Below are 27,077 nucleotides of genomic sequence, written 5' to 3' on the forward strand. Positions count from 1 at the left end.
GTGTGTATTTAGATGGTGTGGGCTCTTGGTCTGGAAAGGCCTGCTACTGTGCTCTAACTCTAAATTAAATTAAACATTAAATTGGCTTAATTATCAGCAAAGTGGTGGAAGGGTTTTTCATTAGGTAGCACTTACTCAGCATTAATTCAGACCTCATCAGAGCCTTGGTCGAAAAATGGACCAAAAAGCTCAATTCCAGATCTAATGAATGATGGTCCTTGAGCTGAAGGCAATGTTTAATAAAGTGTAGCTTCATAGTGGGTTCTACTAAAACTGGTCAATAGTCTTTAAAGAAAAAAAGCATTCCAGAATCTGGAGTCCATCCTCATAGTAAGAAACACAGTTAAAATTGTCACAGAGATCAGTCATCAGCTTCTCTCAAACCCATGACTTCCACCACCAAGGCATTTGGGAACATCACCACCTGCAGATTCATAAGAACATCAGAAACAGGAGCAAGAGTAGGCCATCCGGCCCATCAAGCCTGCTCCACCATTCAATGAGATCATGGCTGATCTGACGAGAAGGTCATCTCCACTCACCCACCTACCTATTCCCTATATCCCATAATTCCCCGACCATGTAAAAATCTATCCAACCTTGTCTTAAATATATTTACTGAGGTAGCCTCCACTGCTTCAATGGGCAGCAGATTCCACAGATTCACCACCCTCTGGCAAAAGCAGTTCCTCCTCAACTCTGTTCTAAATCTACTATCTGAATCTTGAGGCTAAGTCCCCTAGTTCTGATCTCCCCCGCCAATGTAAATAACTTAGCTACCTTGATCTTATTGATGCCTTAAATAATTTTATATGTTTCTCTAAGATCCCCTCCATTCTTCTAAATTCCAGTAAGTACAGTCCCAGATGACACAATTTCTCCTTAACCCTCTCGTTTAACCATATAACCACTTACAGGACAGAAACAGACCAGTTTGGCCCTCCTAGTCCGTGTTGAATATCATCTCCCACTTAGTCCCACTGACCTGCATTTGGCCACACCTCTCCTGCCCATATACCTATCCAACCTATCCTTGAATATTAACAGCAATCTCGCTTCCACCACCACTGCCGGAAGTTCATTCCATACCCCCACCACCTTCTACATGATGAAATTCCCCCTTAGGTTTCCATTAAACTTTTCCCCTTTTACTCTCAATCCATGCCCTTGTTTGAATCTCCCCCACTCTCAGTGGACGAAGCCTATCCTGGCAACATTCTCGTAAATCTCCTCTGCACTATTTCTACACTGTTTATATCCTTCCTGTAATTTAGCAACCAAAAATGCACACAATATTCCACATTTGGCTTCACCAATGCCTTATACAATTTCAACATAACATCCCAACTCCTGTCTTTATGAAAGCCAACATACTAAATGCCTTCTTCACCACCCTATCCACATGTGATTCAACTTGCAGAGAATTATGTACCATGACTCTTAAATCCCTTTGTTCCACTGCACTTCTCTTGTCGACCATTTAACATGTATGTTCTATTTTGATTAGTCCTACCAAAATGTAGCACCTCACATTTATCAGTATTAAACTCCATCTGCCATCATTCAGCCCACTCTTCTAACTGTCCTATATCACCCTGTAAGCTTTGATAATCTTCCTCACTGTCCACAACACCACTAACCTTTGTATCATCTGCAAATTTACTAATCCTATTTGCCACCCTATCATCTAGATTGTTAATATATATGACAAACAACAGTGGACCAAGAACCCATCCCTGAGGCAATCCACTTGACACCAGCCTCCAATTCGACAATCACTTTTCCACCACAACTCTCTGGCATCTCCCATCTCTTGAGTCAACCTGGTGAACCACCTCTGCACTGTCTCCAAAGCCAGTATATTCTTCCTCAAGTAAGGAAAGCAGAACATTCCCCATCACATTGCTTCTTTCCTGTTGGGTTTCTAACCTTGAACCCCTCCTCTGCATAGCACTGTGGGAATATCTTAGCAGAGAATTGCAGCAGTTAAAGAAAGTTTTACAAGAGCAAGAAGAAAAGAGCAATAAATGTTGGCCTTCGCATCAATACTGTGTACTGAGAAAAAAAATCGATTAAATATTTCAGTGCAATAATTTTTTTCAAATTCAGCCTGCAGGATATGCTGTCTGTTTGTGCCTATATTTTGTTCAGCTAGAGTCATGCCTATCATAATGATAAAACTTCATAAAACTGAAACATTTGTATTTTTCAAATTGTATTGTTTCCAAAAAGTCAACATCTGCTATTGATATCATCACCCGAGAGAATCTCATTGATTGTTTTATCCACCACTTCATAGGAGGTAAAAAAATACAAGGCTGGAGTGACTTAACAGGTCAAACAGTTTAGTTTCTGGAGCAAAGATAAAGATACATAACCAACGCTTTGGGCTTGAGCCCTTCATCAAGGAGTGACAAAATGTAGGTAGGTAGCCGAGGGCTGAGGGGAGAAGCAGGAGGAGGAACACAATCCCAAAGTCAGGAAGTAATAGGTGGATAAGGGAGGCAGGGCACACCAGCAAGTAGGGGGAAGAGGGAGGGCTCAGTGAATGAAAGGGGAAGGGGGGTGGAGAGCTATAGGAAAGCAAGCAAAGGGAAAGGGAAGGGAAGGAGAATGAAAAGTAGATTAAAAAAGACCGGAGAAGAAGATGTTAATGCCATCCAGTTGGAGAGAAGCCAGATGGGAAAATCAAGTACCATTCCTCCAATTTACGGCTGGTCTTGGTAGGATTGTACATGAAGCCATGGACTGAAATGCGAGCATGGGAATGGGGCATGGAATTGAAGATTCACTGATCTGGACAGAGTGAAGGTGCTCAGCGAAGCGATCTCCCAGTCTCTCCAATGTAGAGAAGGCCATAAAGGGAGATAGCTACCAGATGCAGTAGATAACACCCACGGAGGCACAAGTGAAGTGTTGCTTCATTTGAAAGGACTGTTTGTGTCCCTGAATGGTCGTGAGGGAGAAGGTGTGGGCACAAGTGTGACCCTTCCTGCAAGGTTCCGGGGAGAAATTGGTGGGGAGGGCTATGTGGACAAGGCAGGCACTGATGACAGACATTTCTGGTGATCTGGACTGGACAACCTTATCCTGGGAACAGATGCAGCAGCGATGGGAAAATTGCAAGAAGGGAATAGAATGCTTGGAGAGTACTGTGTGTGAAGAAGTGTTGTCAAGGTTGTTATGGGAGTTAGTGAGTTGGTAAAATATTTTGCTAGAAAACTTATCTCCTGAGATGGAGACAGAAAGATCAAGAAAGGGGAGATGAACCAGGTGAGTTTGAATCAGAGTGAAAATTGGCAGCAAAGTGAAAGAAGTTTATGAGCTCATTGCAGGTGCATGAGGCAACTCGAAGTAATCATCAATATAGCGGAGGAAAGAGTTAAGGGGCCTTGCATGTGTAGGCTTACAACATAGATTGTTCCACAAAGCCCACAAACAGTCAGGCACAGTTGTGACTCATGCAGGTTCCCATGGCTACTTCCTTTTATTTTAGAAAGTGGGATGAGTCTAAGAAGAAGTTATTAAGAGTGAGAACAAGTTCTGCCAGGTGGAGGAGGGTTAGGTCACTTGCCAAAAAAGAAACTAAGGGCTTTGAGACCTTCAGTATGAGGGATGGAGTTGTAAAGGGATTGTACGTCCATAGTGAAAATGAGGTGGTCAAATTCAGGGATTGGACCAGGAGATGGAGTCTAGATAAGACAATACTTTTTAATTTTACTTCTTTTACTGTTTTACTCCGTTTTACTTCAAAGGAGGTATTCATCAATTTGATACAAATAAATTAGCAACAGATTAAAACAATATTATACAAAAATGTGTGACTTGGCTAGGCCCTTAAATTCACAAGACAAGATCACAAGACAAAGGAACAGAATCAGGCCACTAGGCCCATCGAGTCTGTTCCATAAATCTACACTAAGCTGTTCTACGCTAGTTACAATTTCCGGCCTTTTCCCCATGTCCCTTGATGCCCTCACTAATGAAATACTTGTCTATTTCTTGTTTAAATACTCCCAGTGATCTGGCTTCCACTGCTGTATGTGGCAGCGAGTTCCACAGATCCTCAACCCTCTGGCTAAAGAAGTTCTTCCTAATTTCTGTTTTATATGGATAACCTCTAATTTTCAGACTATAACCCCTTGTCCTTGATTCGCCCACCAAGAGAAACATCTTACCCACATCCACTCTATCTAAACCTTTCAAAATACTAAATGCTTCTATGAGATCTCCTCTCATTCTCCTATACTCCAATGAATACAACCCAAGAGCTGCCAAACACTCCTTGTACATTAGCCCTTGCATTCTGGGGATCATCCTAGTAAATCTCCTCTTCACTACCAATTTCACCTGGTCGTTAACTCTTAGTTAACCTTAGTTAGTTAGTTAGTTTCCCTGCATGAGGACTCCCAGGTCCCTTTGCACATATGAGGTCTGAATTTTCACCCCATTCAAACAGAATTCTGTCTGTTTGTTTCCACTGCCAAAATGTACAACTGCACATTTCTCTATGTTAAATCTCATCTGCCATAATTTTGCCCAGTCTCCCAATCTGTCGAAATCCTTCTGCAACTTTACGGATTCTACTGCACTTCCTACTCCGCCACCTATCTTGGTGTCATCCGCAAATTTGGCCACGTAACCATTTATACCACAATCCAAATCATTAATATAAATTATAAACAGCAGCAGCCCCAATAACGACCCCTGAGGAACACCACTAGTTACAGGCAGCCATCCAGAACGGGAACCCTTCATTTCCATATAACCATATAACCGTTTATGGCACGGAGACAGGCCATGTCGGCCCTTTGAGTCTGCACCGGTTCACTAGAACAAACTCCACTAGCTCAACCCTCCATGTACACATCCATGTACACATCCAACCTTCTCTTAAATGACAGAAGGGACCCTGCCGTAACTATCTAACTATCTCATTTGGATGATCATTTCATTCTGCCACCACTCGCTGAGTGAAAAAGCATCCTCTAATATTTCTCCTAAACTTTTGCCCCCTTACCCTTAACTCATTTCCTCTTGTTCCAACCTCCCCTGTCCTCAAGGGAAAGAGTCTGTTTATGTCTAGTCTATCTATTCCTTTCATAATTTTAAATACCTCTATCAAGTCCCCTCTCAGTCATCTACGTTCCAATGAATAAAGTCCCAGTCTCCTTAATCTCTCCCTGTGATCCAGATGCTGTAAGCCAGGCAACATCCTTGTAAACCTTCTTTTGCACCATCTCCATCTAATCTCTATCCTTTCTATAATTTGGAGACCAGAAATGAGCACAGTACTCGAAACCAGGCCTCACCAACACCTTAAACAGGTGCAGCATCACTTCCCAGCTCCTATACTCTATACTATGATTTATGAAGGCCAGCATACCATATGCCTTCTTAACCACCCTGTTTACATGGGAATCCACCTTCAGTGAACTCTGTACCATAATCCCCAGGTATTTTGCTTCCTGCCTATCAGCCACTTATCTATCCAGTTTAATAACTTCTCTGTAATTCCATGGGCCCTCATCTTATTAAGAAGCCCTAGCAAAAGCCTTTTGAAAATCTAAATAGATAGCATCCACAGCCTCTCCTTTGTCTATCCTACTTGAGATTTCTTCAAAAATCTCTAATAGTTTGGTCAAGTCGGATCTACCTTTTAAAAAAACATGCTGACTTGGACCTATCCTGTCATGTATCTCTAGGTATTTCATCACCTCATCCTTGAGGATTGACTCTAATATCTTCCCAACTACCAATGTCAGACTAATCGGCTTGTAGTTTCCTTTAGTGTGTCTCCCACCTTTCTTAAACAGTGGAACAACATTTGCAACCTTCCAATCCTCTGGAGTTTCTCCAGAGTCTATTAATTTCTGGAAGATCATCACCAATGGACCTTCAATCTCCAAAGCCACCTCTTTCAAAACCCATGGATCCATCTCATCAGGCCCAGGAGAATTATCAATCTTTAATCCATTTAGTTTGCCTAGCATAATTTCTCTAGTAACCCTAACTGAATCTAACTCTACTCCCTGAAGCCTCTGACTGTCCGGGATATTACTAATGTCTTCCATGGTGAAGACAGATGCAAAATATTGATTAAGTTCCACAGCCATCTCTTTATAAACCATTACAATTTCCCCAGCATCAATTTCTATTGGTCCTATGTCAACACATGTATCTTTTATTCCTTATATATTTGAAAATATAATTTAATATTTTTAGCTAATCTCCTTTCATAGCTCATCTTTTCTTTCTGAATGACTTTCTTTGTCTCTTTCTGTAATTGTCCAAAGGAATCCCAGTCCTCTGATTTCCCACTAATTTCAGCTTCCTTGTCTGCCTTCACCTTTGCTTTTATAGTAGCCTTCACCTCTTTTGTTAGCCACAATGGTACCATCTTTCCTTGAACAAATTTATTTTTCCTTGGAATACATCTATCCTGCCTTTTATTACTTGCAAAAATATCTTCCAGTCCTATTCTGATCCTCCAATGAGTTTGCTTTCCCAGTTTATTGAGCCAGTTCCTTTCTCATACCACTGTAATTTCCTTTATTCCACTGAAAAATTGATACATCCGATAAATTTTTTTCCTATTCAAATTTTAAATTAAATTCAACCATGTTATGATCGCTGCTTCCTAGAGGTCTTATGACCTTTAACTCCCTAGCGACCTTGGGTTCATTGCACATGACCCAATCCAGAACTGCAGATCCCTTGGTGGGCTTCTCAACAAGCTGTTCAAAAAAGCTATCTCTTGGGTTTTCTACAAACTCTCTCTCTCTTGGCTTCCAGAATTTTCCTGACTTTCCCAATCCCCTGCCATGTTAAAATCCCCCATAATTATTTTGATATTATCCTTGTGGCATGCCCTCTGTATTTCCTGCTGTAGCTCATTATCCACTTCCCGGCTACTGTTTGGGTGCCTGTATATAACTGCTAATATGGTCTTTTTACCAAATAAATTTCTAGGTGTATAGCTTGGCATTAAAAATTGTGAATGTTTTTGTAATAACTGTTTTTCTTCATTTTCGTAAAGTTAATTACAATTCTTGATTTGGTAGCTACCTAACTTTCTAACTGTTGATGTCAATGGCTGATTTAATGAGAATAGTTGTCCTACACATTTCTGTCAAATGTGTGTTTTTGAATATGTGAGCAGAGTGGGTTATTATTGATACAAAATATCTTACAAAGAGCAGGACAGATATTTGTTCCAACTGCATAATGGAAAAGGCTGCAGCAATGTAATTAAACCTGTAGGATGGCATATGCAGGCATATCAGACCAGCCCAGAAGGCCAATTAGAGTGGCACGGTTACGTTGGGCCAAAGACCCTGTTCTGCGCTGTATTTTGTAAAACCTTTGTAATCTAGAATTCAAGCAACTGGCAAAAAAAATCACAGAAAATAAATGGGTAAAAATATATGGGTTTACAATTAGCACACTTCACTGATAATTCACCAATTATGCAACATGCAAATCTCTCGCAACCAGAAAATTAATTTATCCAGCATCAACCAATCCACATAGGTGCCATGTACCAGGGGCTTTACTTCTCAACTCATTGTAGTTTAGATTAAGTGCACCTGCAAAGAAGTTGGTCCTCATTATACCTGGTTTACAAATGACAGATTAGATATTAAGGAACTACTTCCTGGTTACTCATTTCAGAATATTGATTCCAGTCTTTATTATCCATTACTAATTGTCTCTGAATTAAGTGTCTTACTGGTATTGACTTAGATTGTAAAACTACAAACACAATTCTCACAGTAAATTAAGGTTTAAAAAATTCTTCACAAGATCTACAAAGAAAATAAATGGTAGTGGGTTATTACCAGATGCTTCCCGTTATTTGTGCTCTCAACCTCCAAAGAGAAACTAATTTAATTAATTCCTGCTGTGTTTTCATACACAATGAGTCTTCTCAGATATATCTGAATATGTCCTGATACCTCTCATGGCAAGCAGCCTGCAGGCCGTACAAAGAATTGGCATGAAAACTCTCAATGACTTTGGTCCATGATTCCAGTCTTTGTCAATCATTTCTATTTTTAAAATTTTTACATTCATATTTTGCTCTCATTCCATTCTTCCTCCAGAACTCATAAACAATCCCTTGTGCCTCCTTGCCTCCATCAAAATGACCACACAGCAATCATCTGATTTATCTTTGAATACAATCTTTCTAAATAATCAACAAACAATGATATATTTTTTTTAATCCCTATGTCAACTAGATATTTAATCCCAGTCTCTATTCTGCAGCATCTCATCAGGAAATTGTTAAACCAACTACCTTTGTCACAGTTAACAGAAGCACAACACATAACAGGCTTACATCTTAACTACTCAATTCCGTAACCTTTAACTGCTCATCCCATTGTGCTTCACAATTGCGGTTTTTCAACTATTCAAAAAAATTATCAAAAGGCTCTATAAAAGTGAGAACCCGTGTTTGTGAACTAGTTTCAAAATTTACACTCCTTGCAGTAATCAGTTTTGAAATTAAAAGCACAGCTGAATGAATCATCTCTATCATCTGATGAAAGATGGCCACTGTTTCTTGTCAGGGGTCTGTGCCAACCATGATGATAATTTAATTCCATCTGTTACCACATGGTCCATATCCCTGCTTTGTCTGTCCATATATCTACCCATATAATGCCTCAGAAACATGGTATTAGTGTCTGTTTCCACCATCTCCCTGAGCAACATATTCCAAGCCCCAACCACTCTTTGTTTAAAAATAAACATTTCACAATTCTGGTGAAATGGCTGGTGTAGTGGTTAGCACAACACCGTTACCACGCCAGTGATCAGGACCTGGGTTCGAATCCCATGCTGTCAGTAAGGAGTTTGTACGTTCCCCCCATGTCTGTGTGGGTTTTCCCTGGAGGCTCCGGTTTCCTCCCATTGTTTGAAATGGATAGGTTAATTTGGTGTAAATTTGGAAGCACGGGCTCGTGGGCTGAAAGGGCATGTTACCGTGCTGTATGTCTAAATTTAAATTTAAAGCTGTGCCCTCTACTATTTGACATTTCCACTCTGAGAAAAAGCTATTGATTGTCTACCCCATCTCTACCTCTCATAATTTTAATATGAGTTTCCGCTCAGCTTCTAACACTCTAGAGAAAGCAATCCAGGTTTATCCAATGTCTCCATGTAGTTAATGGTGTCTAATCCAGACTACCTCCTGGTGAATCTCTTCTGCACTCTCTCCAAAGCTGCACATCTTTTCTATTCTTCTGCAACTAAAACTACACTCAATATTTTGTGTTGCTCAATGAAAGTTTTACACAGTTTTAACATGTCTTGACAACCTTTATACTCAGCACCCCAACTAATGAAGAATAGTATGCCATATGTATTGTTTACCAATCTATCTACTTGTATTGCCATTTTCAGAGAATTATGGAATTACCCTCTGCATATCCTAAGAGTCTCACCATTTATTATATACCCTCTTCTCCGTTTTGACTTCCTGATGTGCAACACCTCAAATTTATCCAGATTAAACTCCAGCTGCCATTTCTCCACAAATATATCCAACTGGTGTATATTGACTGAATCCTTTGACAACCATTCCAATTGTTCACAGCTCCACCAATTTTGTGTCATGTGCCAAATTATTAGTCAACCAACCTACATTTTCCATCCAAACTATTTATAAAATAATAGTGTATGTAATGTATGTGCATGTATACAGTATATACAATCATGTGTCGCTTAAAGTCCACAATACATTCTATCAAATAGGGCGTTAAGCGATGTGGATGTTGTGCAAAAACCATATTATAAACTTAGCAAAGATATATGGAATACTGTAGTGTACCGTATTGACTGAATAGCCAAGATATTGTGCATATACAGTACAGTATTTCAGCTAATGTATCAGGCAAGTTAATATATGGGTTAAGTAGGTTAATACTGTGTAATGCTGTACACATAATATAATAATATATTGTAAATATATATGACTGCAGACATAGGCTAATATATAATCTGTACTTACCACAATTGGAGCTTGCAGGACTAGTGTAGTGTTGGGTGAATCTGGAGGCCGTTGTTGGTATAGTTCTGTACTCCACAAGATACTGAACTGGCATTAAATTAATATTTATAATTTTTTTTCATTTTTAAAACTTTTATGTAAACACTTTCTTAGCCTGTATCACACACAATTTAACAAAGAGGATCAGGGTCATCCACATCACTGTTCTCAACTTCCTCATAGTGTTCCACTTGAAAGGTTTCAGATTTACCATGTCGACAACAGCTCGATTAATCCTTGCAATCTCATTATCTTTTTCAAATCTCTTAAAGTTGTGCAGATACCTCTTCAGTATTTTTTCATATGCCATTCATGCACTCTTTGGTCACATCATTCTAGGTGTTTATTATGATATCAAGACATATGTATTATAGGTTATATATGTACTGTGCCGTTATACGCCTGGCAGTGCAATCGCTTTGTATACAAGATTCATGAGATTACACGTATTATGTGTGGGAAGCTGTTGTGTTCACTACTTCCCATTACGTCTGCTACATCCTGTACTCCTATTGAGATTTCTGAACTAAGTTTTTCTGAAGATACACACACACACACACATAAATACATAAATACACACAAGCATATAAATACATGCATACTCATATATAAGTGTGGTTGTGTCCAAGAAGGATACTTGACACACTATGTGGACCAACTGATGAGAGGAGAGGCCATACTGGGAAATGAACTTGGTCAAGTGGCAGACCTCTCGTTGGGGGAGCATTTTAGTGAGAGTGACCACAACCCTCTGAGCTTTAGCATAGTCATAGAAAAGGATAAAAGCAGACAAAATGGGAAAGTGCTTAATTAAGGAAGGAATAATTATGATGAGATGAGGGAGGAACTAGCAAGAGTTCATTGGAAACAGATGTTCAAGGGAGAAAGCACAGAACTAATATGGAGGAATAGGTAACATATTCCATCTTTCTGAATCTTATTTTATTTTCTTTAATAAAGATAAATAATTTAATTTAAATAATTTTGTTAAATCTGGTTGCCCACAAACACCTAAATAACTTATTCCAATATCTGGCTATCTAAATTAAATTACTTTCTTACATTTTGAATAATCCCCATTAACTAAAGGCATAAATTCATTTTTATCCCAATTAATTTTATAACCTGATATTTTAAAATGTCAATAAAAGTTGAGAACGATCAGATAATATTCTTGCTTTATATTCAACATTACTAATTCTTCCTTGTAATTGTGCTGATATTTTTTAAAATCTATTCTTGAATAAGAATCATGTCTATGAGAATAAAAAGAATAATCTCTCTCTTTAGGATTCAACTTTCATCAAATATCAACTAAATGTAATTCCTTCATTAAACTTAAAGTAACCTTCACCACTTTAGTTCTCATTAATGTTTTAGCTGATTTATCCAATAATGGATCAAGGCAACAATTAAAATCACCTCCTATTAAAACTTTATCCTCTGCTTCATCCAAAAGTAAAAAAGTATCTCTTATAAAATCTTCATCATCTACATTAGGTGCATAAATACTCATAAGTGTCCACATTTCAGAATAAATTTGAAAATTAATCAAAATATATCTCCCCCAGTATCCATTATATATCTAAAATTTTTACTGGAAAGGTTTGTTTTAATCAACATTGCTATTCCTCTTGCTTTGGAATTAAAAGATGAAGCTGCCACTTGATCAATCCAATCTCTTTTTCATTTAAAATGTTCCTTCTCTGTTAAATGAGTTTCTTGTAAATATGCAAAATCTACTTTCATCTTTTTCATATGACTTAATATTCTTTTCCTTTTAATTCACTGTTCAGCCCATTAACATTAAAATTTAAGAAAGTATATTCTTTTCATCCATTACTTTAGATTGAAGCCTCTCCAATTCCATTCTCCCAGATCTCCTTCATCAACTCTAACCAACTCCTGCCCCATAAGAAAAAGATAGAAAGGAGACTCAAGATGGTGATGAGGGGCTTGAAGGGTGATCCAGGAGCTCCCTGAGGAAAAGAGAATTAAGAATAGACACAAGAAGATCCCCTAAGATAAAAAGACCCCAAAAAGAAGGAAGACAACCAAGAATAAAAATAGAAGAAAGAGTGAGATTGGAAAGAAAAAATATGGGAAAAAGAACTAAGAGACAGGATGGAGGAAAAGACTTTCTGCATGGTGGAGATGGAGAGGCTCAGGGCCTAGTGGGACATCGGCGGTGGTGACAGTGACAACAGAGTCCCGAAGCTTCTAAAGAGAATGGGATTCGCTGGGGAGGGAGAGACAGGATGGCCCCAATAAGGTTGGATGTTGATGGTGCTGGGGAAAGGATACAACCAATGTGGCGAGATCACTCACTGACAGGCATGGGAAACAGAGGCCTGAGGTCACAGGGGCCTAGTCAAGGAGAAGCTGACAGCGACACAGATGACACAGAAGCACTGTCAGATGAGGAGGTCGGGGGAACTGAGCTGAAGAGAAATGAACAGCAATGCAGGCGGTGATGGGAGTGCTGTTTGGCGCATGGGAGATTCGGGGACCCGAGGTCAGGGATTCAAGTCGAGGTAGAGTTGACAGTGATACTGGTAGACACTGGAAGAAAGGAGTCAGAAAGTGAGGTAGAGGAGTCAGAAAGCAAGGTGGAGGAGGAAGAAGAGGAAGAATGAGGGGGTAAAAGAAGGACATTACAGGGAGGTGAAAGTTGATAATGGGGGCAGAGGGTCTGATGGCTTTTGTCAGGGAGATACTGGAGGCCTTTGGCCAGATGAAAAGAACTTTGAAGGGACTGGTGACTGGGCAGGGGGCAATCAAAGAAAGGCTAGATAACTGGACAGTGAGGATATCTGAAATGGAAGAGAGAATTGAGAGAGTAGAAGAAAGATTGGATAAAAGAATGAAATGCATGCATGGAAAGGGATAGGGTAAGGATGTGGAAGAAGATTGATACTTTAGAAAACATCAGCAGGAGGAATACAGTTAAAATTGTGGGGGTGAAGGAGGGGAGAAACATGATGGAGTTCCTGAAAAAGTGTATCCCAGATGGACTGGGGAGGGAACAAATTGAAAATAATCTAAGTAAAGAATGGGCCCAACCGGTCTTTACCACCCTCCCCCTCCACCACCCCGGGGCCAAACCAACGGCTTTGCTCTATCCTGGTAAGACTCCTTTGCTACCAAGATAGAGGATTCTATGGGTGGCGGTGGCAGGTGAGAATGTTAGGGGGGGATTGGGTGGACTATGAAGGGAAAAGGTTTTATTCTACCCGGACATAAGCACAGCACTATTGAAATGCAGGAGGGAATTTGACCCAGTTAAAAAGAGCCTTTGTGGCACTCTGAGGAACTGAAGTAAATCACTGCCACACACTGATGGTTGTTAATGATTGTTTTTATTCAAATTCAGCATGGCCCTTTAAGGGCAGGATGGGCTCAGTCACCTGGTGAATTGTGACGTCATAATCGCTGCCCAGGGTGCGCGCTGGAAGGGATGCTGGAGTCGATAAGAAACCCCTGATGACACCATCTCCTAATAGCTGCCCTGGCACGTGGCGATACAAGCGGGGCCAGTTCGCCACCACACCTTAAACAAAAAGGAATTGAGTTTATCCTCCTTCACCCAGCAACGCTGAAAATAGTAAGGGAAGGAGGGGAAAGAAAGTTTTTTAAGGATCCAAAGGAGGCAATGGAGTTTGTAAGAACTCTGCCACTGCTTTGGGATTAAATGTAAATAAGGTGGAAAGAAGGAATCAGGGAAAGATGGACTAAATATTGTAAATGTGAGGAATATGAGGGGGGCATGTTAATGTTTAAAGAAGTAAGAATGAATACTGGGAGCTCAAGGAAAGGGAGGGAGGTACAAATGGTCGATGGATACACTTAGCACATCTCAAAATAGTGTGGGGATTGGTGCCAATAACTTGAATATTGATGTCGGGGCGGGGGGGGAGGGGGTTAAAGATAAACTGGGAGAGGGGGCAAAGAGGAGGGGGGAATTAATATGTGGGCTGCTGCTTCAAGGTCAGCATTAACTTGAAAATCATCGATTATAGTTGTTTTTGTTTGAATTTCTGGCTCCACCTATTACTCTTGTTGACAGCTTACAATGTGTTTCGGCATAGCCCTCTTTGGAGTGATTTGTATCTTCAAAACTTTGTCTTTCTCGTTGAGGGTTTAAACTCAACAGTTCCGTTTGCTCTTCCTTAACTGTAGGAAGTGATTCTGCAAATCTTCATGCTTCCTCCTCATCTACAAAAAAACCTGGGTCGTTCATTAACCAAAAACACCTTTATATGTAAACTTATAACCCAGTGCTACTCAACCTTTGTCAGTGCTCTGTGATTAGTAAGGGATTGCTTAAGATGGTATATGAGTGGGAAGGTAAGGTTGAGAATCTCTGCTCTAGATCCAATTATTACTGAAATATTTTGATTGAGAAAAATTGTCATTGGCCCATTTCCTTTGGAGCTATGAAACCATGCACATAACGAGTCAATTAGGTATGATTAAAACAGTGGTTTTCAAACTTTTTCTTTCCACCCACATTCCACCTTAAGCAATCCCTTACTAATCACAGAGCACCTATGGTATAGGGAATACTTAAAGTGGTATGTGAGTGGAAAGAAAAAGGTTGAGAACCTGGAAGAAAGATTGGATGAGAGAGAGTGAAATGCATGCTTGGAAAGGGATAGGGGAAGGATTTGGGAGAAGATAACCCTTCTTCCAAAGGATCACCTTTGTTGGATTAAATTATTTTCTTTTATCCACCATTGCCTTACTTAAATCTGGATGAAATAAATTGTCTTGCTTTTTGAACTGCCAATCTTAAGATCTTTTTCTTTGTCCTGATATCACAAACTCTTAATCAATATAGCCCTAGGTGGCTGATTTGGCTGTGGCTTCATCCGTAAAGATCAATGAGCTCTTTCCAAATCAATTCCATTTGGAAAATTTTCTTATCGAAAGATTCTAGGAATCCACTTTTGAAAGAAATTCCACAATGTCTCCACTTCCTTCAAAATCTTCTTTAAGACCAATAATCTTAACATTATTTTGTCTACTTTGATTTTCCAATGTCCATCTTTTCCATCATTTCCTTCCTCTGCTTTTCCCAGACGGTTATTGAATTTTCAACCCTTTCAATTCTAGCCATGCAGATATCCATATCATTTTAAACAATCTACATATCCAGGTCATCTCTTTGAACTGTTGCTTTAACTTCTGAAGCACACTTCAACATTTCACTTTTAACCTCCTTCATATCAGATCTGACATTTTTAATATCAACCCTAATAACTTGAAATTGACCCATTATTAGCAAGTAAAGATCTTTTACATTTGGCCTTTATCTCCGTTCGCTGAAGCCCCTACTACTTCCTCTTCATCATCTTCATCTTCTTCATCTTCACTGATTCTTCTTGATCTCCCTTTTTCTCTTGGCCACCCGCTGTCAAAACCACAAGTGTTGCTGATAGCTCTGGTATAGCTGATTGTAGTTCCTTAATTCCAACACTGCTGGGAATGGCGCTATCGAGCGACCATTCCAAAGCATGTTCATCTTCTTTGCACACGTGCATAACGTTACTGTATTCTTCAGGGGAAATCTGAATAGATCCAGTGCCATCTTCCACGTTTTTCTCGGGGATAGTGCTGGCTTCGGCAGAAAGAAAGCCATCATTGAGCATTATTTGTGGGGGGTGTGGATGAACAGAGGGACCTTTGGGTCCAAATCCATATATCACTCAAGATTGCCACACACATTGATAGGATAGTTAACAAGGCCTATGGGATGCTGGGATACATTCATAGGGGGATTGAGTTCAAGAGTAATGAGGTCATTACGTGGCAACTCTACAAATCTCTGGTAAGACCACCCTTAGAGTATTGTGTGCAGTTCTGGTCACCTCATTACAGGAACCATGTGGAAGCTATGGAGAGGGTGCAGGAGATATTTACCAAAATTTTACCTGGATTGGAAAGTAAGTCTAATGAGGCAAGGTTAGTAGAGTTGAGCTTTTTTTCTTTGGAGCATAAAAGGATGAGAGGAGACTTAATAGAGGTCTACAAGATTATGAGAACCAAAGATAGGGTAGCAACCAGGGCAGAAATAGCAAACACCAGAGGCCATGAGAACAACATGAAGGGAGAGAAGTTTAGGAAAGGCTTCAAGGGTAAGTTTTTTTACACAGAGGGTTATCAGTGCCTGTAATTCCTTGCCAGGTATGTTGGTGGAGGCTGAAACATTGGGGACATTTAAGAGACTCCTGGATAGGTACGTGGATGGAACAGGATAGGGAGGGTTTAGTATTTTTGAAGGAATATAATGAGTCAGCACAACATCAAGGGCCGAAGGGCCTCAGTTCCGTGCTATATATATGTAAAAAAAAATATATTTACATACACGTATAGATACACACATTTTTTACACACACATACACACACATATATATATATATATATTTATAAATATGTGTCATATATGTACATACACTTGGTAAAAAGCTGTACTTAAGTCCATATCAGCAACATCCACTGGCCTACCGCCATCAACCATCTTCAACAGCTCCTCAAACAATTTCAATCTAAGCTATAGAACATGGCCTCCATGGGACATAATTCTGTTGACTATTATTTGTAATTGTGCTTTTCCAGACCATCAGCTGGCATATTTTGCATAATCAGGATGAGATTGAGGTAGGTTTCTCATTGGTTATTTTTCACTCAGCGGATTAAACATGGTCCTAGGCCTACTAGTTCAATCAACCAGTCACTGTGGTATTTGTGTACCAGTCAGCCCTATAACACTAGTTTGTGTTTGACATTTTTGTCTCCAGAAGTTATTGTACAATTAACATGAACTATTTTGTCGCAACAAAGGAGTTGGATGGTTTTGTCAAATAAGATGTGTTCCCTTTGTAAATACTGTACGTAATTTGGTGAAATCATTCACAATATTAAGCAGTGAGATTTTAAATATTGAAATTGTATTCATTCATCTTTGTTATCTCTGTACACTAAGCTCAGAGAGATTTTACAAAGATATTCTCCCAAGGGACTCTCCACTAGGTCTCCTGAATTTTTCCTTGTTCTGGATGCAATATTTTCCATCTAGAGCAGCCATTCTCAACCTTTCTTTTGGATATGGCTCCCTTAGGACACTCCTCAAAGTTTCTGGGCCGCCTCCCCTGTGAAGTGGTCAAGTTTAGTTGGCTTCTTCTGTATTTCTCTACTAGTGACTACATAAAATACAAAAAAAAATTTCAATCCATGCCCCCTCCCCATATATGCTGTGGCCCCAAGGGCCTATACCTTCTGTTGAGAATGACTGATTTAAAGCTCCAATTTTCATATGGCTCATTCAAAATTACAACAGGTTTATTATTAATAATGCAGCTACTTCATAAGCCATGCAACTTAATTTGAATTATTTCATCAATAATTGAAATTACCCTGCTGCTGTGGAAGGATTTGGCTATTTCTTTAGATTATTAGTTCAGTCAACTCACCACTGATTGTTGGACAGAAATCCTAATTGCTCAGGATTTGAAGCTGATATTAGTTCCTTAATCATGAAAATTGGTCACAACTGAGTGGAAACAGGACTGAACCATTGATAAAACAACCTGGCTAATTGACCAGTCAGATATTGAACAATGTTTTCTTCCTAAAGGCTCTCCATCAGCTATGAGATAGAAATCTGAAAGAGTAACATAACTGTGTTGAACACTATATTGCAGTCATTGTACAGGTTGGCCTGCCCTGAAACTGTAACTCCTCCCCCTCCAGGATTCCTAACAAAGGTGGTATTGCCCTACCTCCTCACTCAGTACTGCCTTGGAATCAAACTTACAGCATGTAAGATATAACTGTAAGTTTATAGTGATTAAAGCCTATTAATCTCAACTTCTGGCCTGTCACATCTAATGGCACAATTTAATCACTACACCTACATGCTATGGACAAGGTAATTTGAGCAGAGAAGCTGGACACTGATCCCAAGGATACAGAGGCCTCTGTAAAATTTGATCAGTGACTACACTGCCTTTATGAGGTGACACCATATTCGGGAAGCAGCCGATAAGAGAGACCTACTGTTTGCCCAGGTCAGCAACCATGTCTTCCAGATGATTAGAGACTCTGAGACTTACTCAGCCACTATGAGGCTCCTGCAGAAACAGTATCTGCCCAGAAGAATGTGATCTACGCCAGTTACCTCCTGGGCAGCCATCGACAAGCACCTGGTGAGTTCGTTGATGAATACATTCAAGCCTTGCAAGAGGTGGGGAGAGTTTGTGGCTGCAATGACGTTACAGCAGCCATCTACCAGGAGGAACTGATCAGGGACTCCTGTGTGGCCAGTCTCAGGTCTATTCATATCAAACAAAGGCACCTGGATAAGAGTGATCAGACCCTGGAGGATGTGGCTGAACTCACTAAGGCACTAGTGACAGCCTAACAGAACGTGGATGTTTACTCAACCGGTAGCACAACGGCCACATGGGGAGTTCAGGCACTGCCATCATGGGATGTAAAATCCCAAACTGCAGCCTCTATCACTGAAGTGCTACTACTGAGGCCAGACAAAGAACCCATGGAAAAACTGCCATGCTAAAGTGCGACCTGTCCCAGTTGCAGAAGAAAAGGATACTACACATGGGTAGGTAGGTCCAGACCTTCTCCTTGCAGCGCCATGTGCGAACAGCAACTGTCGCCATCTTGGGCCGTGTCACTTCTAGCCCCACTTTCGGTTGTGGAAACAGCATGGCAATGGCCCAATGGCCAGGGTCGATGACACTTCCAACGGTGACTTTATGCGAACCATGGGGGCAGCCATCTTCAGGGCGGATATCTTGGAGGCTGCCGACATGCACATACAACAGCAATGCATCAGACAATGAACTGACGCTGGCATCCATTGATCTGGATTAGAGCAGCCCACATCAATTAGCAATGTCCACCATGGAGATTGAGGTCAATGGCTCCATTACGAATTGCTTGTTTGACATGGGAAGCACCAAAATCTTCATACATCTGGGCACTGTACAGTACTGCTCCCTCACAGTGACCTAAGTCCAGTGTAAAATCTTGTTGGCCTCCAAGTCTAATTCGACTGAAATCTGCACAGTAACATTAACCCTGGATGGCACCAAGTACAAGAAATTTTAATTTCTCGTGATACCACAACTCTGTCTACCAGTCATACTGGGGCTTGAATTCCAGTGCCAACTTAAAAGTATTTGGAAGGAATATGATGGGCCTCACCCCTCCCTCAGTGTAATAACCAACTTTTAAACCACCAGCCCATCAACCTGAACACAGCCAATCAGTGCCCGAACATGACCCACTGCTCATGACATACAATCTGTCCACCCTCCAGGTCCCACCACTCCCCCCACCCACCTGTTCGTAAACCTCATTCCTGACTGTAAGCCTGTGGTAACTAAGAGCAGGTGATACAGCCCGGGAGACAGACCCCTTATCAGGGCTGAGGTCAAGCGACTTCTGGCAGAGGCCTTCATAGAGCTCAGCACCAGCCCTTGGAGAGCACAAGTAGTGGTGGTGAAGAACTGAGAGAAGCACAAGGTGGTCATGGACTACAGACCATCAACCTGTTCACCCTGCTGGATGTCTACCCCCTTCCCTCGCATAGCTTACATGGTGAATAAGATTGCCCAATACCAGGTTTCTCCACCATTGTCCTCAAGTTGGCCTATTACTAGCTCCTGATCCACCCAGAGGACAGCCCATTCCTGATATTCAAGGTGGACGTCTGCCTCTTCCATTTCCTCAGGGTCCTATTTGGAGTCTGTGATAGTACAGATTCTATCACCAATGTGTATATGTACAGATGGTAGTGTAGGATGACTCTGATTGGCTGAGAATGTAGCCACACCTACTGGCAGGTCTTAAAGGATTGCTCCTAGCCAGACCAGGTCATTCTGGACTGGTCAACCTACTTGTGGTATGCTCCAGTCTTTTAGTTAATAAAAGCCTTGGTTTGGATCGACAAGTCTTCGGTTCTTTCGACGAGCACTAGAGTCACAAATGGAGTTTTGGCCTTCCAGATGGAGATGGATGAAATAGCTACATTTCCCTATCTGGACAACGTGACCATCTGTGGCCATGAGCTCCAGGACCATGACGTTAACCTGCAAAAAATCCTCCAGACAACAAAAGCCCTAAATCCCACCTATAACCAGAAAAATTGCATGTTCTGCAGTTCGTGTCTGGCTTTATTAGGGTGCGTGGTGAAAAATGAAATAATTGGACTTGACCTTGACATATACAGCCCCTGCTGGAGCTCTCACTCCCTCATAGTCTCAAGGCCCTGAAAAGGTGCCTGTTCTTTTCATACTATGCACAATGGGTCCCAAAGCCCACCCCTTAGTAAAAACTACTACTTTCCCCTGTCAGCAGAAGCCCTTCACTCACATCAAAGGCAACATTGCCAAGGCAGCAATGCATGCAGTAGAGAGCGATGCGTCCAACTTCACCATGGCTGCCATGCTTCACCAGGCGGGCAGGTCTGTGGCATTTTTCTCCCATATCTTCCAGGGCCCCAAACTCTGACACTCAGCCATTGAGAAAGAGGCCCAGGCCATAGTGAAAGCTGTGCACCACTGGAGGCATTATCTAGCTGGCAAACTGTTCACCCTGCTGACTAACCAACGTGCAGTCGCATTCATGTTTAACAAAAACAGAGAGGAAAAATTAAGAATGACAAGATCCTGAGTTGGAGAATTGAACTGTCCACCTACAACTACGAGATCTTGTACCAGCCGGAAAGCTCAACAAGCCTCCTGATGCCCTGTCCTGGGGTACCTGTGCCAACGTGAAGGTTGATTGACTCCAAGCCCAAAACCACAGCATCTGCCTCCCCAGGGTCACCAAGCTCTATCACTTTGTGAGAGCCCGCAACCTCGCGTACTCAGTTGACATCAGGGAGCTGACCCACAGCTGCCCAGTCTGCACAGAGTGCAAGCCACACTTCTATCAGCTGGAGAAAGTTCACTTGATCAAGGCCACCCTCCCCTCTAAGAATGGATTTCAAGGGCCCCTTTCCCATCACTAATCAGAATGTGTATTTTCTCAATATTGTTGATGAATATTCACTATTCCTGTTTGCCATCCCCTGCCCAGATATGATCACAGCCACAGTTATTAAGTCCCTGCATAACCTCTTCACACTCTTCGGATACCCCAGTTACATCCACAGTGGCCAGGGGTTCTCTTTCAGGAGCAGGGAGTTGTGCCAATATCCGCTGGCCAAAGGCCTAGCCACATATAGCATTACCAGATATAACCCCTGAAGGAGTATAGCACCATTTGGAGGGCAGTCCTCCTGGCCCTCAAGTCAAAAGTCTGGCCATCTCCCAGTGGCAAGAGGTCTTACCAGAGGCACTCCAAGCCACCAGGCTCCTCCTCTGTACAGCAACAAATGCTACCCTGCATGAAAAATTATTCTCCTTCCCCAGGAGGTCAGCATCAACAACAACGCTACCAATCTGGCTGACAACCCAAGGATTTGTGCTATTCTGGAGACACATGAAAACCCACAAAGCAGACTCTGTGGTTGAGAAGTTCCACCTCCTCCATGCAAGCCCCCAATATGCCTATGTGCAGACCAGGTTAGGCAGAGAGACACTGTCTCTGTCCTGGACCTGGCATATGCAAGGGCCCCCACAATTGAGACACTTGCTGAACCAACCATGGTCGACAGACTGACAGCCCTTCCCCAAGACTAGCAGAGACATGGTCGAGGATCCAATGCCACCATCTGCACCAGCTGCCCTGCTCCAACCCCAACCCACACTCACCTCCCAAACTAGCCCCAACTGATTCTGTACAGCCACCTGAATCACAGCCCATCACACAGAGCACTGCCCAGGACCCAACAGGCACATCACAGCCAGTACTGCAACTGTCAGTTCGATCGACGAAACTACCAGATAGGCTGAACCTGTAAATAGACTCTGAATGGACTCTGACACTTCATCCCTTGGACTTTGTTTCAAAAGAAGGGGTGAATGTGGTGGAAAACTGTATTGCAGTCATTGTACTGATTGGCTCACCCCTGATACTCTAACTCCTCTCCCTCCAGGATTCCTAATAAAGGTGGTATCACCCAATCCCCTTCCTCAGTTCTGCCTTGGAATCGGGCCAACGGCATGTAATATATAACTGTAAATTTATAATGTAAATTTATAATGTAATATATAACTGTAAATTTAAAACCTATTTATCTCGACTTCTGGCCTGTCGGGTCTAATTGATAGCACTACAATAACGAACTGCACTTGTCTGCATCAGTGTGGTGGAAAAACGTGCAAGAAGATAGACATTGTGCAGAACAAAACCACATACTTTGCTGGTCCCTCTCTACTGCATAAGCAAGAAGTTTTTTTTTAATTCAGCCAGCTGCACCTTGGCTGTAGTACGAACTAGTTGCAGGCTATGCTTCTGCAATTCAACAGATCTTTTTGGGAGCACTTCACAAGCTCACAACCTCAACACCCAGAAACACAGGGGCAATGGGTTTGACAAAATATGATTAACTCCATTCTACCCTCCAAATCACACATCATTTCTAATCTGGACCTTCATGAAGATTGTCACATATTTGGGAGCATTTTCATTGCAAAGGTGATAGGTGTCCAAGAGAAATCCTTACCATCTGTTGTTGAAGAGTAAAAAGAATGGGAAATAAATGCTCACTTTCTGGACAAAAACCACATCCCAAAGAAAGATGATATACACACTATTGAATCTGCTAACCATGTCCCATTTGAATTATTTCTGAACACTCCCCATTTATGAGAATCCAGTAATCTACATCTGAGCAATCACTGTTGACGTGATTAGGAGCTGGTTTATACTCTCACCAGAATAAGTAATTTTGAATCAGATGCAATATCTTTGACATGGAAGACAGTACTTACTGAGATTGGATGACAGTGTCCAGTTTTATTCTTATAAATTTCTACTGTTGCCATCCATGCAGCTAATGAATATTTTACTGATCACAGAACATTGGTCTCAGAGTGTATAAATATTGAAGCCTGGAATACTCCCAGAGATTTTGGCGGATGAATGCTTAATGTACTTGCCATGTGCCTTTCTATCTTCATATAATGGAATTGTTAACATGTTTGGGTTTTTTTAATACACAGTCCTGTTAAGGTCTCATATCTTGACCCTACAATGAAGGAAGGACAATTAATCAATGAAATCTGCCAGAACCTGTCTTCACTCCAATCTCAGATGATACAGGTTTAAAATATCTTCATAAAAAAATACAATCTGCCTTGTTGAAGCATGTGTGCTTCCAACATCTCTCCTGAATGAATCAGTTGCAAATGAGCTCATCAATGCTTTTTATTGAATTAATAAATTTTAAGAAAAAGAATGTTGGGAGGATTTCTGACAAACTGGCAGCAGTGGTCCCTGAGAACAAATTGCTGAGGAACCAAATTATGGAATTTGTTGGTACATTGAAGATCAGTGGTTTTCAAACTCACATTCCACCTTACGTGATCCCTATGCCATAAGTACTCTGTGATTAGTAAGGGATTGTTTAAGGTGGTAGGTGAGTGGGAAGGGAAGGTTGAGAACGACTGCTCTAGACCCAAATATTACTGAAATATTTTTCTAGTGAAAAATTGTCATTGGCCCATTTCCTTTGGAGTTATGAAGCCATGTACATAATGAGTCAGTTAGGTACAATTAAAACAGTGGTTTTCAAACCTTTTTCTTTCTACTCACAGACCATCTTAAGCAATCCCTTACTAATCATAGACCATTTATGGTGTAGGGAATATTTAAGGTGGAATGTGAGTTTGGGGGCAGTTTGAAAATCACTTTTGTAACTGCGGCAAAGGATTTGGCCTGTCCTTCAAATCTTGTCACTGAATTATATACATGGCCTGCATCAGAATTTGATCAATGGTGAACCTTCATTGAAGATGAGTATATAACATGAGTATAACTTGCTACTTGCTACTTAATGAGTGTAACGTGCTATTTATTTCCAAACTACTTCTTAGCCTTTACACAAACAGTGTACATCTCTGGTCTGATCCTGCATTCAGTTTTCAGGGTGTGGTCTTTTCTACAATGGATAAACCAAACACAGCAAAATATCTCCATTCAATTCACTGATGCATCCCTATAATTCTTCATTCCACTCCCTTTCAATTTTATCTGCCTTTGACCAATGTTGCCTCACTGCAGAGCAAGCAATAGTTCCTCACCTTCTGTCTCAGTTCATTGCAGCTCCTGGAACTTAATATTGAACTGAACAATCTCAGATATGCAATTTTTCCTGTTTATCTCATAATTGGCTGGATTTGATTCAAGGACTGTAATCTGTAACTTTAACAATTAGATAGCATCTCTCCACAGATGCTGTTTAATCTGCTGACTATTAGAATCATATAGAGTCATACAGCCTATTGGATCCAAAGTGGTCATCAAGTACTCATAAATATTAATGAAATACTAATCCTATTTTATTCCCTTTAACCACCTCACATTCCATCACTCACCTATATGCTTGGATCAGGTTACAGAGGCCAATTAACTTACCAACTCGCATGTCTTTGGGATGAGAGAGGATATTGAAGTTCCCAGGAGGTAAATCCATAAGATCACTGAGAGAATTGCAAAATCCGCACAGATAACATCCAAAGTAAGGAATGAACCTGAGTCACCAGTGCTGTTAAATGTTTGTTGGTGTATTAGTCACTTGACCCATTGCCTCCAGTGCCAACGAATGTTTCTGCCTCCATGGCGTGTTTAATTATCTGCCTCAGTCATCCTTGTACATGGCCCAGGCCATGTTGATAAAATACCTGATTTATGCAAGTAATAGGCCATTCAAGTATCCATACATCTAAACCCTGACCCGATACCACACTGAGGTGTTGTCTTATGTGATATAGAGGGTCATCAAAAATTATACTGGACAACAAAGATTTTACTTCCTGTACATCTTTGGGTGTATTTTATAGAGTTTGGGCTGCTGATCACAAAAAAAATCACCTTAAAATGTTCATATCATGCACTGTAATTTTTGAGTTAACCCATTTTTGTGATTTCCTGGCATATTTTAAGTTTACTAGTATATTGCCCACAAAGCAAGCTGTTTTGGTCAATCCAAGCATGCAAATGTTGTCTCAGGCCAAGGCATACTTAGTCAGCTTAGATGCAGACAGGCTTTAAAAACAGTTCACATATACCGGTGTTGTGCATTACATTGATATAGATTGAACATATTTTGATGCACATGTTCATCAGGCAATATCACAGTGAGTGTACTTAACAATAGTATTTATCATCTTTAGGAAGATTCAATGTAGCAGAAATGTCTCATCAGTGTTGCAACAGCTGCAATACATTCTGTTACATTTGTGGTGAGTATACACTTAAGGGGCTCAAAGACACAGCATGACTGCACATATTAAGAAAGCCTATGACCTCTCCTTCTGTTGTAAAATTAGTGACCAAGACAAGCCTTGGGTTCTTATATATGTTGTGCAACATATGCAGTCTACCTAAGAGCTTGTATCAGAATCATTATGCGATTAAACATGATAAATTCAATAAAAATTTCCAATTTCCTACATGATATGATAAATCAGAAGTTGTCTTTGCGTTTAGCTTGAAGTTGTCTTTCATAATCCCCAACTTTTTTTCCAGGAAGCAACCTTTCGTAAAACATTGTTGTCCTGTGTTAGGGGTGTTTCCTCACCAATCTTTTATTGTGGATTATATTGGCAGAACATGGTGCTTCTCCTTTTCCTCTGTGGATTAACATTCCTACTGTTTGTCCATGAATACTTAAACAAACTTTATTCATCACACCATTTGGAATTTAACCTCTGTCCCGACATTTCACTTGCACTTTAGGGGCTTATCGATGAATAATTATTTAAATCCCAACTCCTAAGCAGCGACATTGGTCTGTTCCAATTTGCCTCCCACCACTAAAAGTCTACAGAAGAAGCTGTCTCACCAGCTCTACAGAAAACCATGGAACACCTGAACAGTAAAGAATGCTCTTTATTGACTACATTTTGTCATTCAACACAATGATCACCTCAAAGTTCATTAGCATACTTCAAGACCTGGACCTCAATACCCCATTGTGGCATTGGATCCTGGATTTCCTCACCACCAGACACCAATCAGTGTGAATTGGTAAGAGGAGCTCCTCCACAATCTCCATCAGTAGCAGATCACCAGAGGGCTTCGTTCTTAGCCTCCTGCTCTACTAATTTATACACATATCTGTGTGGCTCTGAATGATAACAACACCATCTAAATATTTGCTGACAATATCAAGGTATTGAGTTGTATAAAAAGGGGAAATGTGTCAGCATACAGGAGGTAGATTGAAAACTTGAATGGCTGAATGATGTACTAATAAACTCACACAATGTCACCAAAACCAAAAAGCTAATTGTGGATTTTAGGTGTATGATCCAGTAATCATTGGGGAAATTAGAGGTGGAGAGGGTGAGTTAATTTAAATTCCTGGCTGTCACCATTTTGGTTGGTGAGTCTTGTACCCATTACATGAATGTCGTCATGAAGAAAGCACGTCAGCGCCTTTACTTTCTAAGGAGTTTGCGAAAACTTGGTATAAAAATGGAACCTTGGCAATATTCTACAGATGTGCCATGGAAAGTGTATGGGCCAGCTGACCATTCTCGTATGAGGTCAACAGTATCTCTGACCAGAAAACCCCACAAAAGGTGGTGGACACAGTCCAGTACTTCACAGGCAAAACTCTCCCATCATCGAGGAAGTCTTCAGGGAGTGCTGCCATTGGAGAACAGCAGCAACCATTAAGGATTCGCACCACCCAGCACATGCTCTGTTCTTGCTGCTGCCATCAGGAAGGCGGTCTCGGTGCCACAAGACTCATATCACCAGGTTCAGGAAGAGTTGCTACCCACCCACCATCGGACTCCTAAGCAACAAACTCAATCAGAAACTCGCTTAAGAACTATTTGCGCGTTATTTATTACTGATTTTTTTTTCTGTATTTGTA

At 40.9% G+C, this 27,077-nt stretch overlaps 1 protein-coding gene across 1 annotated transcript in view; it reads right to left on the minus strand.

Moving 5' to 3' along the window:
- The window catches only part of kncn (kinocilin), a 108,892-nt gene extending 84,237 nt beyond the window's left edge, over positions 1 to 24,655 (minus strand). The window contains exon 1 of the mRNA XM_069936355.1: positions 24,608 to 24,655. Coding sequence (XP_069792456.1) covers positions 24,608 to 24,617 — 10 coding nt within the window. The 5' untranslated portion in view covers positions 24,618 to 24,655. The remainder of the gene's footprint in view (positions 1 to 24,607) is intronic.
- Positions 24,656 to 27,077: the final 2,422 nt, after the last annotated feature.

This window comes from Narcine bancroftii, chromosome 5, assembly GCF_036971445.1.
Source record: "Narcine bancroftii isolate sNarBan1 chromosome 5, sNarBan1.hap1, whole genome shotgun sequence".
Classification (NCBI taxonomy): Eukaryota; Metazoa; Chordata; class Chondrichthyes; order Torpediniformes; family Narcinidae; genus Narcine; species Narcine bancroftii.